Source organism: Cydia amplana, chromosome 15 (genome assembly GCF_948474715.1).
Source record: "Cydia amplana chromosome 15, ilCydAmpl1.1, whole genome shotgun sequence".
Classification (NCBI taxonomy): domain Eukaryota; kingdom Metazoa; phylum Arthropoda; class Insecta; order Lepidoptera; family Tortricidae; genus Cydia; species Cydia amplana.
Window position 1 is genome coordinate 12,078,715 of NC_086083.1, and position 15,980 is coordinate 12,094,694.

The 15,980-nt window shown below is 39.2% G+C and overlaps 1 protein-coding gene and 1 long non-coding RNA gene across 2 annotated transcripts in view; one reads left to right on the forward strand and one right to left on the reverse strand.

Moving 5' to 3' along the window:
- LOC134654579 (uncharacterized) overlaps positions 1 to 8,450 on the forward strand; it is a 46,509-nt gene extending 38,059 nt beyond the window's left edge. The window contains exon 3 of the mRNA XM_063510047.1: positions 5,677 to 8,450. Coding sequence (XP_063366117.1) covers positions 5,677 to 5,813 — 137 coding nt within the window. The 3' untranslated portion in view covers positions 5,814 to 8,450. The remainder of the gene's footprint in view (positions 1 to 5,676) is intronic.
- A 5,717-nt stretch (positions 8,451 to 14,167) lies between these two features.
- Positions 14,168 to 15,683, reverse strand: LOC134654546 (uncharacterized). Its single transcript, XR_010097340.1, has 2 exons — positions 15,583 to 15,683; positions 14,168 to 15,177 (listed from the first exon to the last, which is right to left on the reverse strand). It is a non-coding gene; the product is annotated as an uncharacterized LOC134654546 (long non-coding RNA).
- Positions 15,684 to 15,980: the final 297 nt, after the last annotated feature.

The following is a 15,980-nucleotide window of genomic DNA, read 5'->3' on the forward strand; positions in this document are numbered from 1 at the left end:
GTTACTTTCACAGTACTTAGTCTCCATAGACCATACACGACCCGGCATTTTACGTAACGGTGTTTTGATCATGATAGCAGTTTAATTACGATAGATTTTTTATTGCGGTAGAATCTTTTGATCTATCAAATGAGAGTACCAATTCCATTAAGAATAACATCGGTCTTGACTGGATGACTGGTGTGTACGATTATATGCACCAGCCCAAATCAAAAGTCATATTGTATTTTTATTTTGAATTTATAATTTAGATTAAATCGTATTGGAAAATATATTACAGTTATCCAACAAACTGCACATATTTCCTATTTCCAGCGCGAAACGTTTGTCGCGTCGTGTGATGTGTAAATATAAATACATATATTTACCCATGCACACTATTGACATCGACGCTCTACTGTTGACTCGGGCCGTTTTCACACAGCTCCCACCTCAAACTGCCACTTTTTGCTTACGAACACTAATTACAAATTTAAATACCTAGGTAAAATAGATCCCAGAATTCTTAAAGCACTAATCATTGCGGTAAATAACATTTAACCCAAAATCACACTGAAATCATCATGTTACAGTACAAAAACTCGGTCCTAATTCAAAAGATAAATTCAATACTCTCAACGCTGTATAACGTTCAATTTGGACATCCTGTTTAGAAGATTAGATCACTGTAATAGCGGTGTGCACGCGAACAATTTAGTCTAGACCTCTCAGTTGGCTGGTTTAGAGCTGAGCTGTAATTTGAGTTTGGAACCTGTAATTTCGTAAGTCCAGTAACAGATTTCAGCTAATAGGTGCCCGAATTTCGGTAAACAAAGGAATACATTCAAGGGAACGTGGAAAAGCAGCTATTAATCATAATCGTATTATACAATTAAATTCTGGAAGCGCCGACTGACTCACCAGTGAGTAACTGACGCTATTTCCTGCCTCGACCGTGACGCCATCAGTGAAAACAATCCGATATTATTTACAAAACTGTCGTCGAAGGGACCTGAAGAGTCCTCGAGCCATAAATAATCCGACATCGACCGCAATTTAAACGATATCAGATAATATTTAACAAATGTTAAGGGCGGGATATAATGGCCGCTACCTGGGTGCGTGTCACTTATTTGTTTAGGCTGTCAAGTCTCAAAACCAGTAGCCGAGAGCCCAAACAACTATACACATGCGCTGTACGGGCTATACGCCGCGCCGTGCGCGGGATCAGTTTTTGTTGCTCTTTTTATCTTGGAGCTGCGCTAGGACCCTAGGGTTGCGCCTGTTCTAGAGTCACAAGCACGGATCACAATGCATATCCGCTAACGCGCCGTGGTCACGGACTCGCCTTTCACTCGACCTAGATATTTGGGAACTGGTTCGCAATTACAATGCGCCTCGCCGTTGCGTTATTACTGCCCATTTCCCGTTTAAAGAAATGCAGCTGCATTGGCCTACGGCAGCCCTATCGTGGATAAAATAAAAAAGCTGAGCGCTAGGGCCGAGGCAACCTGTTTGGCCGGCGTGGGCGCCTGACAAATCCGCGCCCGTCCCGGCCTCGACGAATATATTCACTAACTATACCAGTTAGATGATGCTGCGACGCGTCCTATCTTGTTTAGACTTGTTTAGAACGTTTTAAGATATTTTAAAGGGCGAAATCGCTATTTATTTCAACAACGCTCCAAACCTGCAACTGCCATTGATTTACATAGCATGGTTCCAGTTCGAGATAGGAAAACGCTAATTATAATAATTACGAGCTTAAAAACAGATCTTCATCCTTTGATTGCAGAATTAATAGAACACTTATTTATTATGCTGCAAATAATCCCAAAATTCTAATGCGTCTAGCGTAGGCAGTGGGCACGTCTATCGTTCCGGCTGAATCACGTAGTGCTACGATATCAAACCGTGCGTTTACGCACTCATTCAATCCGCTTTATCAAACGTATTCAGCCGCGGCTGAAGCGAGTAGTAATCAAGCTAAAAAAACATTATCAGTTATAATTATAAACGCTCGCATTCGCCTACTCACGTGTATTGACTATGCTTTTTTTTTTACCCGACGCATGCTGAAACACCTTCGGCTCAACTATGCATAACCAATAGGACCTTGCGTTCATTATGCATCGACGTCTATTCACGCCTAGTAGCTTAACAACAGCCTGAAACCAGTGGTTCCGATTTTAATGCGTAGTTCTTAATAGCTAGGTCTGAACCTCACAAGTCAGGTGCACACATCTTGGCCCCGGGCCGGTTGATATGGAGCCGGCACCCCCTTTCCCGGGAGTAACGTGCCCTGAGGCCTTTCCCACGGACCCGGGGCAACTTTGGTAATACACCGCACGATATCTTTTGTGGCACGCTCTCCAATTTCCGTAAACGCAACAGTTTACCTTTTGAAAGCATTCCAGGCATTTCACCTTAGCTTCTTCTGTGTTTTCATAATTTTACTTCAATAAAAACGGCGGCATGCGCCCAAAGTTACAATGGGTTACTTTCCAGTGTTAACGATTTACATTTGACGACACTTGGAAAGCGTAAACAATGCGTTTATTGTCCGCCCAACACGAGATTATCTATTCACATGGCGTTGTTTCCTGCACTAGACGCAGCGGCGGATCAAAGCTAACAAGCCTTCAACACACTTTTGACGTTACTTCGATTTTTTTTTTCAAAATCACGCTATTGAATTTAATTTTTAACAGTGTAGACATCCTCCAACAAGTTTCTACTTTTTAAAATTGCAAATGGAAATCTCAGTTGAGGAACCTATCTTGTTATAAAAGACAATAGGGAAGTAATCACAAGAACGTTGAAGCGCATGAATGCAAGATGAAAGTGGCGAGCGGTTGAAGAGAAAGGCAAAGCGTTGTGCACGCAGAACCTACTACAGCCACTACAGGCAGCGTCTATTAAAATACTTGAGTTATTTTGTCGAGGGACAGTGATAAAATAATGTACATTGTATTGTAGTATTCTCCAAGCATCAAGCATTCAGCTTGTGTCAGATGACGGATGCAGCGAGCATCAGGCGGCCTTCGGACGTGGTCTGCATTCAGTGCATCGTTTAAAATTCATAGTCCTATTGTACTTCTTATTCTTACGATGTTAAAATTCTACACCCTGGCGTCAAAGCCAGCCGTAAAGTATTTTTGAGTATAAACAAGAACCAATACTGTGAGTGTGAAGCTCTTTAGGTGTCCGGGGGCGCGCTCGCGCAGATATTTAGGTCGACAGAAATAACCGCGCCTCTGCGCAACTAACTCGCTTCGCCGTATTCAAATAACATGTTCTGTCTGTGAAAACAATCGACTGTAGAGCCATTTGGTTAGAGTTAAGCACACAAATTCGACTCCTGTCTCACTAACCTATTAAACTTAGTGCTGATAACGCATAATTTTAATTTCCGTATCAAATACAAATCTAAGTACGTTGTTTACAACTTTACGTTTGAAAATGTTATCGAAATGGAAACTTGTGCGCATTATCCGCTCGCCTGATAACGCGTGATAAACCGGCAATGATGAAACATGAATCAAATAGCGTAACTAATGCGCTCGCAACCTTCAACAACACATTATTTCGCCGTTATTGGTACACGTTGTTGACGACACGATTACTGATTTCCTAATTCAAACGTTAAACGTTCGAACACGCGTATTGGTTGCCGAGCCGGAGTTATACACTCCTCGTCCAAATATCAAATCCTATCTAATAATACAAGCAGCCAAAGCACTTGTCACTCGTCATAGAGGGTTATCAATGTGTGAGTTGTTTGCTCGAAGACCACGCGCGTCTTCAAGGTCAATTTGTTTACGCTAACGTCCTACACCCTCGCGTCGGCTAACCGACCGAATAGCGTTCACCGCTGGACCAAATACGTAACACTGTGCCGAAATGCTCCGGAAATCGGTCAATTAATTTGCGAGAAAATGGCGCGAAACGCTCCATTGAGCATTTGGCGGGAAACTCATTGCGCAACGTCGTGAAAGTATTTTCTCCGAGCGCAACTCCTGAGCATAGTATTCTATTTGTAGCACGAGGTTGAATATCATAGAGAAAACATGTTATTAAAATTAGAAAGAAAGTAAATTACTTACTACTTGTTCTTATATTTTCCAAAAAGGCATGTTTACATGCTAGTTGTTTAGGAAAAGGATTGGTTATGGTCACCTTTCCACTACAAGGGAGGCTGTATTTCAGTACGGTTAGTTAATTCCAAATTAGGTTAGTATTTCGGCGATGGCCTGGTGGAGCCACGTGGTGTGTTGTTATGTTGATTTGGCGGGAAGTCCTCCGCAGACCTGTCGGCCTTGGCGTGACGTCAGTGGCTCCCGACTGCACCAACCGCCGCGTCTACTTTTTATACAGTATTCTTATTATTAACGCTTGATAAAACGTGTGCCGATTATTTAGCAGCTCGTTTCCCGCCAAAAAGCCTTTAACGGGTTGACATGTGAAAAAATAAAAGGCTCTGTTTTTCACATAGTTGACATGGCGTTGTCAGAGGTTATTTGGTGTGTCACGTTGTTTTAACTGTTCAAGGTTTTTTTTTTCTAAATAACCGCCTTTACATCAATATGGTACTTACGTAACGCTTACACGTGTATGGTCTGGTTCCCGCTGTTATTATCGCTGGTTTCGCTTCAGTTTTAAATTTTCGTGTAGTTGTCCGACCAAAACGCCAAAACTGCAAAGTAAAGTTGCATATAAAATAAATGATTAATTAATCATTTATTTTATATGCATCTTGGCTCGCTTATACACTTGAGCCTATGCAAGCACTGAGATTCTTATCTTCTCTCCATGTTAGATTGTCATAAGATACGCTTGTCTGAGCGTCTTGCAGCGTATTGGCAAAACACACGACCTTGCTTCTCATTGGACGCGTTTTGTTGCTAAGGTGTTTTTTGTTTGGCCACAGTTGAAACTCCACCATGCCTCGCGTGTCTCATCGGCAACGCTTCGGGATATTCGAGAGCCGTTTATATTTCGAAGTTTATGTTACGGGTTGATAACGTAAAAAATAACAATAATTTATAAATTCAACTTTAGTTGGTATACTTGGTATATCGTTATAAATTTACCGTTTCTATTAAAATTTTACGATTGCTTTTTGTTTCCAAAAAGGGAATTCTTAATTCGAAATAACCCTTTAGGAACTAAGACGCATTTCCTTCTCACACCAGTAACTCCCAGACCTCCATTATAATACAGATTAAACAGTAGTAAAAAGGCCATAAACTTTTATGGCTAATAGGCCATATTTTTCCAAAATTAGAAATAGTCACAAAGGGTGTCGCCGCTAAAGGATTATCGGAGAATAGATTCCGGTGCATAATGCTAGTTTTTACTGCCCCTTATGGATAGAGTCGTAAAAATGTCAAATGTTTGTAAGTTGTAAGGTCCGCAGGTTTTACGAGTCTTTCTTTTTCGGCCCCATAAAGTTCCGTCAGCAGTTTAACGACTAATTTCATGCAAGAAGTAAGTCCGCGACGAATGTTAACAAGCGTCATAAAACTTGCGCTTTATGCGATCGACATTTGCTGGTCCAGTTTGCTTGCGGAATTATTCGAGAAGCGATCATGCGCAACCAATTGCAAGCAGGATTAATTTTTTTGTATATTAGTAAAAATATATTTCCAATATTCAAATACACAATAATTAACGTAAACTTTCTCTTATTTCCAGACTTCCTGAAGCCGCGCAAGCGATTATCGGCGGCCAGCAAGAAGTCGCCGCACGCGCACAAGGAGTGCGGGCACGGCGCGCACATCCGCCCGCCGAAGGTGGCCCGCCTCAGCCAGACCCACAAGCGCCCCAGCTAGGCTTCCACACACACACTACACCCCTAGGCTGCACCTCAAACTAGGCAGCTTTCCTATTCCAATCATGTCTTTGAAATTCAATTCTGCGCGGCAGTCCAAGTCTAACTTTTATTTTTATTTATTGATGTCGGTTCGCATTGTGGAGAACAATATAATAATGTTAAGTAATTTGTAAGATAGTTTCAGACATTATGTATATGATTTAACGTAGGCAACACATTAATATATACTATGCTGTCCCTAGACACTGTCATTTAGCATCACAAATAATATTTTGCTCAATGCATGCCTGTCACGGAGCGACGATCAGCGATGAGCTCGTTAACAATAATGTTACATGTCATGGGCAATGTTTATTATGTGACAATTTAATTGTAAGTTTATTATGATCTCTTTGACAAGTAAATTAAGTTATATTAGAATTAGAGGTAGGCTACGATAAGGTTTTCCGGATAACGTTAAGGTTTTGTCGTGTCACGTGTCTTATCGATCCCTGCAGGTCACAACAACGTAGATTAATGACTTGAAAATGCTAAGAAGCTTCGACAGAAATAAAATTTCCATCCATTAGCCTCTGAGCATATTCGACCCATTAATACATTTCTAAAAGAGAACCTTTACTTTGTCTTTCCCTCCGCCTCTGAAATTGTGGAAGAGACGCAGGAAATGTCCTCTTTTGTTTGCATTAAAGTGTCTCATAGCAGCCAGCACAGTAATTAAGCAATAGTTGATATAGTCGAAATACAAATACTCAATGTGAAACAGTTTTGTTACCTTAATGTAACAGAATAAGACTTATATTGCCAATTTTAATTATTTACTGCGTTCAGCACTGTTTGAGTATTTGTGTTTGTTGGAACGCATTGTACTCCTATTTTGCATCCTTAGTCGGTATATTTGTTTTGTTGTTGTATTTTAATGGATTATATCTTTTATAATTATAGATATTGATGATTGTTTTTTTATGATATTGGATATAAAGGTTTAGTTCCGTTTCACGCCGGCCGGGGCCGGCGCGTCCATTGCCCGCTGACCGCACCAGGCCGCGGCTCTTTATAAAAGTACAAATTATTTCTCGTTAATTTTAGGTCGAGGAGCCGCGGCTGTCTCTAAACTATACAAAAGACAGACAGACGATTGCCATTTTATTTCGTGTCTCATTCGAAATTTTAAATAAATACTTAAGATTCGAAAACATCTTTAATGAATGTTGAATACATAATGTATTAGGGAGTAGTTTTGGCGGCATGACGGCAGCAGCCGTGCCATCTTCACTGCATTTTAGCCAAAGCTTGTGTTCGACACAGTCTGACTAACATTGAAATGAAATTTATAATGAACTTTTGAATTATTGACAAAGTTGAGAACACTCCTTAAATTATTTTTAGAATGCTGCTCGTAAGCATGTTTTTAAGAAGACTTCGAAAATTAGGTGTTCGTTAACTTTATGACTTGTTTATAGACTATTTCGATTTTGTTCTAAAATTTATGAATTGTCTACGCGTGGTCCTGCGCACAGACGCTTCTGCCAACAGCCATGCGTGTGAACGGTCGATGTCCGGAGATTCATCTCGGGACTAGAGCTGCTCGCACTATGGGTTGGAATTGGAGAGCTTCCGTCCACAGGATTACGCTGAAATGTTTGCTAATTATAGTTTTGTTGTTGGATATCTATTTGGATGTTGTTATGTGCCAAGAAGCGCCGGACATAGCGGCCTCCGAACGATCCCTCGCTCTCGCGGTGCCGATCTATTCGCTATCGAATTAATCGAGTCCTACCCCTCGATGTCATAATTTTAATTTAATTTTCTCTTTAACACCTGTGATGTATTAAATATGATCTCAGAACATAATTTTACTTTATGCCATTGTCATATTTAATATTTTTTGTTTAAAATAGTGTAAGTTACTGCAGTGGATGTAAATCCGATGGTAACTGCATAAAACGTATCCCTGGCGAGCCTTGTAAGAACTTGAGAAACAATTTAATACATCAAAATGTTTTTATTCGAATGTTGGAACTGGGGGGGCTACTGAGAAGGGCGGATATCGCTAGCGGCGTCGCCATTGTTCAATCAGTTAAAAAAACAAGCAATAACAGAAATACCCTCAATGTAGTAGAATCCTTCGAAAGAACCTCGGTTCTGCTAATACCATGGCGACGCCTCTATCCCATATCTGTAGGTAGGAGTCAGTAGCCCGCCCATGAGTCTGTACGATAATGTAAATATCGACTGATGTTAACGTAAGTAGGGAGGGCAGAGACCGACCCGCGCACTGTACATATGTGCACTCACTTGTATTTATTGAGGCGGGCTGTGTGTTTTGTAAGGGATACACAAAAAAATAATTGTATGTATAATATAATATAATACTGTATCATGAAGCTGCAGAGGCAATAAGTGTTAGTCCGTGCCAAATATAGCTCATTGTGTAAATCAGAGTTTAATACTCCGGGAACAATGTAAATTACGAGAGTGGTCTTTACTATCACGAGCCGAGCAATATATATGTTGTAAACATTCGGTCAACACTATATAAATAATGTGTAATAGTTTATGTATGAGCTCCATTTTATTATTGTCTAATGTATAATACTTAAATTTAGTTAAAAGAAAGCTTATTTGATTCAGTAAATTTGTTGTTTTATTCCTCTTATTATCCCATAGTTTTATCAGACTGAGCACTTCTATTCTAATAATCTTACCGACGACAATAAATTTCGTGGTTTGAGTTTGCCTAATGTGGTTGCGTGACTTTCGTTACCAAAAGAAAACATTAATGTTTCGGTAAATTATTCTAATAACAAACCACGAAGTGTATTGGTTTGGTATCATATGGGCAAATTGCCATAGTAACAACATTGTCCAGTTAGCATTAAATAAGCTCTCCCAAAGGGAACTGTCAAATTCCTGGGAAAATGGAATTTTAACGAACGTATCGTTAAAACAGAACTCTAATATGTGAAAGCTGGGTCAACATTGAAGGACAAGGATCTTTAGAAATGAAAGAGTTAGTTGGATGCTCGTATGAAAATGTTTACTGATATCACAATCAAGTCTACACAACTACCCATTACCCATCGATCGTGTACACTGCGGTTATGGGTGATACAATACAGAGATACACGTTATCTATAAATATACCCCTGTTGGTAAACGGTACAAGTCATAAATGAACCAAAATGGATAAAAATTACCCTCGTAAAGATGATCTTGCATGGCAATATAAGGAGAAAAATCTTACATTGGCAACACTGACAATCCCAAAAGTTTGGCGTCAAGGGTTGCCAATTTGTTATTTAAAATTTGACCTTTTTCATATTTAGAATTTTAAAGACTTGTACCTCTTTATCACGGTGGTACTACACCCAAGCGCAGCACTGGCGCTTTAAACTACAAGGTACCGATTCTTATACATCTATTGGTACGTATAAATAGCCCAATGAAACGGTGACTATAATTTCTCGATTAAATGGAAAGGTCCTTCTGTGTGCTGTAACAATTTAAAAATATCTAAACTAGTGTTAGACGGAGCTACGTGTCCAATACGTGGAAAAAGTTAAATTCAGGTAGAAACATTCAGTTAGTTTAAATATTATTCCTAAAAGTACTGGAGGGCAATTTCTACGTGATTCAATTCAACGTTTTATAAAGCTCTTTAATTTATAATTATTAAGATTATTATAAAAACCAACTATGATATGAAATGACAGTAATCTGGCAGCACATCAGATTTCACTGTCAGTGTTGCCAGCTACTGTTGTTGCTCTAATGATGGGGGGAAAAATAGGTGATACCTGCCTAAATGAAAATAAGTTCTAATCTTTTTTAATAACTCCAGCCATTACTTTTGGAAATAATATTAAAGATATACTTAATTGATTAACGAAATACATGCTAGTCAGTACAACATTAGTGACAAAGAGTAGCAGTAGTAAGGTTAAAACGAGGGTCGATATCATATCGTAGCCAATTTTAAAAATATGAATAATTTTGATTAAAACTTTACTATACGACCTCGACGTAGCATTATTTAGTTTTATATGAAAACGCCGATAATTTGAAAGCACAGTTATCTATTTAGGTATATTTTCCGCAATGCTACATCGGTGGCCGTTTTTTATACGATTAACATTAAAGCAACAGTTATAATCGAAAAGAGGAGTTATTGTCTCAAAACATTACAAGTTGGGTAGAGGGCCAGAGCCACAAATACATTGATATCGGAACGCCTCTGCCTCTAGTAATTAATAATATGCACTCATACAGTAACTAAGTATTTAACTATTTACATTTATAGAATATTACACTTAGGCACATCAATTGTTATAAAATTACGATTTAATTCGAAAACGTGATCCTGTCACCGATATTTAGCTATGCTACCACGAATCTAATATAATAAGTGATTATCTCAATACATATTGCGCTCACACTTACTTGTCTTATTCCATAAGAAAAAAAAAAACAAATTTAAAATTTCCAAAAAAGAAATTACCTAGGTAACAACTGCGCAACTAAGTTTAAAACTTACCAATTAGTTGATGTTGCCATGCTAAATAAATGAGACAAGTAATATGAACGCACTTAAAGGTTAGGTAGTCTTTCAATGCTCAAAAAATGTGAAAATCGTAAAATAACTTGTAACCGCTACTTTATATATTACAACATTTATTAACGTTTGAAATATGTAGGTACTTAGAAACGATTTGTATTGAAACATCATTCTCTGGGAGTCCGAGAAGTGTCCGAATCGAACAAGAGACTCCAAGATCTATGCATTGCTCCAACCACAAGTGGTTCTGGATATAATTTTCCGTGCCTGTGATTTAATTATAAAGCTTACCAAACATTTTAATATAAATTTACACTAGAAAATCGTATAAAAGCACGATAAGAAATTAGAGGAGCACTTATTGAAATTGGAGGACAGGTGATTTTTCGGAAAGAGCCCATACATTTAGCTCGGAGTTCCTTTTCCGATGAAAACCTCTGGCACAAAGGCTCACCACTGACTTGAATCACCAGCAGTGGTTCATTTCAGTGTTGAAATCGCGCCAGAAGTCGGCAATAAGCGTGACGCGGGGGGCGCGTTAAATTTGTACTTTCATTTCATGTCCCCCGGTAACCGGTGCTATACTAAACCGTATCATAACATTATAATATTTGTGTTTGAAGATATATTTAAATCACTTGCTAACTTGGTCATACTTCTACGTTATTTGGGACTATATTCTAGCATAAATAGGTAGGTATGTCGTACGGCTGACACCGGCTACACTGAAACACTGATTACTAGAAGTGTCGCGGGGGTCCATCCTGAACGTCTACACTCCAGCTCAATATGAAGATACCTGTATCAAGGGTATACAAATGATATACTTAAAGTTAATATACTAAAGTTTTGGAAGTTCCGAAATGGACCCCCGGCCGTTAAAGTAGTAGAGTAATAAAGACAGCAAATCTCGATTAACTTTGGACATCGAAATCACATTGTATGTAAAATAAATTTATTATCTATTTAAGAAATCTAGAAATTGGTGCCATCTAAATTTGTTTGTTGAGGGCACGATCGCGCGAGCGACTAGCAAGACACATTCTTAAAATTTTGAGACGTAGAATTCATTTTTTGATACTAAAAGATTAATTTACTAGTTTAGTTAGCCTTACCTTAAAAAATGTTTGTCATTTCATTTCTCATTTCAATTAAACCTATCCAATTTGGCCTATTAAATTACAAAGGTAGGTACCTATAATCGAAGCGTGTGCTCGTGGGCTATAGTCGTCCGCGCGTTCGCGAGCAAGTATCCTACGCGGAACACTACTACACCCATAGCTTATACAAATCTTGGATAAAGACCCTAACAAGCTGCCTACCACTAGTTTATCCCTTCATAAAAAAGCCTCCTCACTGCTGATAACTGCCGGGAATTCATTTGTAAGGCGACAGTTCGCAGCAGAAATGAGACCGAACTGTAAAACTACAAACGGCCCTACCCCACTCTATAAGCTCTAGATAATTATAAAATTATTGTAGACATCTATATTTTAATAAGTCGGTTTGGTGTCGAAGTATGCGATTATAGAATGAATATTACGTTACGTCGAACATTAAAAGCAGTCCAGCGCAGCGTTCGCCGCGTATAAGAATGGACGGCAAAACATTAGCGAGAGCGTTCCACATACTACGTACAAATATATTAACATCGACAGTTTAAAGCTGGGCGATATTCATGGTACAGATTGGTACATCTTCCACCTACAATTGACGTCACTGTATGCGCTGACACCTTTAAATCACTTTGATAAGTTTGTTAAAACTGAACACGGCCGGACGACCGAGTTTTTAATGCTGCGAAACGAAACCGACGCACTGGACTGCAGCCATCTAAAACTTTACAAACTAACCTACAGACAAAATCACATTTACTTTAGATAGTGTAAAAATAATGTTTATAAACATTGGCCTATAAGTTAATCATAGAATTCATTGTACTTCAACTAGTTGAAAAGCTTATTATTATTATCACACACATTAGGTAGATATCGAATCGTACAAATGCTAAAATAGAGCCTAGTAGCAGCACTAGAGCACTAGCTAGAATATAACGTGCGACTCAGACTTCTGTATTACCAGGGAGACCTTAGAATAAGTTCCAGTATAGAGTTGTTCCCACCACCCTTCGAGAGGAGTTGCCTGCTCGCGCGCTCAGGCGCCGTGGACTAACAACGTTACGTACAAATTCAACTATCCTAACCATTATATGAAAGATCGTCAAAAGTGCGCACATTGAGACATTAAAGACCGTTTAAAATTGCAAAAACCTTATTCGAACAACGCATTTCATAGGTCTTTAAGCGTTCAGTTTACTTAAGTAATACATTGTAATTTATTTAAAACGTGCAATAAACGTTCGGATAGAAAGTTGCGGTATTATGTAATGGCATGTCATCACGTAATGAGGTCGTCAGTCGGTGGAGACGAACATTTAAAGTTAACGAACTACACGAAGTTGCAGCTAAGAGTACGCTACCATACCTCTCACGCCCACTCATTACGTTTACCACAGATTATAATTTAATATAATACTTCCACTACGCTAGGGGTTGTCTACCACAATAAATTATACATCTATCTTTTAATTTCTTTCGTTGTGGTACTAATTTGTAAATCGCAAAAGAAATTATTTTAAAATGTCATTAATTTGAGGTAATACTTTATCCTCAAATGATATGAGTCATACGATACTATGCAGTTATATTTCAGATTAATATAAATACTATTTTATTAAATATACAAAAAATACTAGGGTGGACTTTGCCGACATATTCACTCAAGTATATGTATATGAAGAAATGCCAACATTCAGGTCTAATACACATAATGAGAAAGGTACGAGTATTATGGTTTAAAACTAATAAACAATTACACAATCACCAAATAATTCGACAAAAGGAAACTTAGTTAAACCATTCTACGGTTTCAAAATAGGCACTATATCTAGCCATTTATTTGGAACACTAGGCAACTATGAACCCTAGATATTAAAGGACCTATAACCATTGATATAATATGGACACTAATAAGGGGCGAACTAAAGTATTCTAACCGGCAAATAATAAGAATGATTATTGTCTGACACTGGGTTATTGTCGAGACAGCAGCTCTTTGGCGTCGCCCGCCATTCTATTGACTATAGTAAGCCATGCTGCGACACGCCACTAGCTACGAGGCCGGAAGGTTTCTGCGGAACCTATACAATACAAGGTAGTGCTACTTGCTTGTTCGTTCGGCTAGCCATTTCACAAACGAGCGACAAATGTGTATGAAATCATAGAGAAAAAAATACATAGAGTGCTCACTCCATACATCAGTTTTAGTACCAAAAAGACTATTAGCATCTAGCATCGAGTAGCGGAACTATCAGTACTGCTACTTGACAATTAGATGTAGCACTGGCCGGAAAGTCTTATGCTGTTGAGATAAGACTTTCCGGTTGGTGCTACATCTATTGTCAAGTAGCAGTACTGATTGTTCCGCTACTCGATGCTAGATGTAGACACTGAAATTAATAGTCTGAACTGATGTATAGAGTGAGCACTCTTGTCTTACTTATTTCTCTATGATGAAATACACGAAGCCCGGGGTTGTACTGTTGTTTTATTGGCCACGTGGAACATTGTCAGTCTCGTTTGTGAAACAGCCGGTTACAAGTGGTGTAGTGGTGTGTGACGTCACAGCACGAGCTAATACGAATAAACTAGTTGCGAATGCGCACACGGGCCGGCGGACCGTCCCGGACAAGGACGCAACGGAAAGGACCGGGAGCGGGACAAAATAAAAATAAAATAAAAAGGGATATCTGGATGTTTATTTACATTTGCTCTATAATAACTATGTGATTATTGAAGATAAAATTAAGCAACATCAGTACTGATTCCCTGATTTCCCATTATCGAATTCAAAACATGTTAAAACATTTCAACTCGTGTTGAACAAGCCCCTAACGCTAAATTAAAACGTAAAAATACCCATAATTGTACAGAGTTAGCTCTCGGCTCGTACCCTGAGGTACTCACAGTTGTTATATGAAATTATTAAAATCAAACGTAATCCTAGGATACAGTTTCACCGCTAACGCTACACGAGGCGATCACAGAGGAGATGCCGCGGCGGACGCGCGGCACGCACGGCACGCACGGCGCGCACGGCACGCACATCACGCTCGGCACGCACGAGCCGCCGCGGCAGTGCAACCAAAACTTACGACATACAAAAATAATATAATCAAACATAAGACCATAATCAACCCACACTAGTGTGTTTGTACATTGTAATAAGTCGAATAGGATAATAAATTATTGTCAAAATAATTATACCAAACGGAGCATAATCCATGCACTAAAATACAGGCGTTATGATGAAACCATACTACGACTAAATATACATATACACGGGGCATGACCTCATCCAGATGCTTAGCAAATATGGAATTTTATACACAATTTTTTTTATTGCAACAACCCAAAATTTACAATAATCAGTTTGCAACGAACTAATATAATAATGAGTTAAATCACAGAACCTCAATGGACAGTACACGCTGTTGCTATGCCGCGTCAGATGCGCCCCATATACGAACTAAATAAGTCAAGTTAATAAGACTACATCCAATTTGTATGATCTAGTTACAAACTTTATGTTAACATTCCATCAGTTAAAATACTTATAAAATAAACCCCAAAACTCCGATATAAAGACTTAGTATAAATCAAAAGAATGTGAGGCAAATGAGCGTGCGCAGAACGCGGGTCGCGGGTAAATAACATATGTATTGAATATAATTATTATAACGTGCACGCTGCACGCGGGCACAGTACACTAAGAACAGTAGTGAATCTAAGGCCGCTCGGCAAGTTATTTACCTACTCTTGCGTTGGCGCTTAGGGTTGTCACTTTTATTTTTAGATAAATATTATTTGCGTATTATGAGTAGCACTAGGTTTCTATTTATATAATATAATGAAATGTTTTCTCAATTCATAAATCAGGTATAAATTAAGCCCGGTAAAAGCAGACAAATGCGAGCGTACTCGAATGCGCGCGATCTCAGTCGCGGTACGGCCCACACTGCCGCCACCGTATTCCCCCGTAAATTATGCGAATGTGTGCGTGGCAGCGCGTGCGTACACGGCGCCCGGCGCGCACGCACACATTCAAGCCGGCAGCGGCACATTTCTATGAAGATTCACTACTGTTCTTGTACTGTGACGCGGGTGCATGAACAGAGATCATTGACTACGCCTCCGCGGGACACTCGCCTGCTACCGCTACGGCACCCGGCGTGCGAACCTATCCACGTCCACTCACATAACGTAAGCATAACCACAGAATAAATAATAGTACTAAATACAGAAGACTCACTCTAACAAAACGCGTCTGTTACGATCAGCACAGATATGGCCGCTAGGTGGCGACAGCGCCACGCGCGGCTTATGGCTTTCCCCAAAATTGGGGCCGAACGGATGTACTTTTAGCTACCTGTAGCAAAGCGACGAAATCGCGGAGTGAGACACGCCTGGCATAACGTAGTTACGCCTACAGTGTCATTCTATGGAACTTGCTAACTATGTAAACAAACCGCCATATTAAAATTGTCTCTGA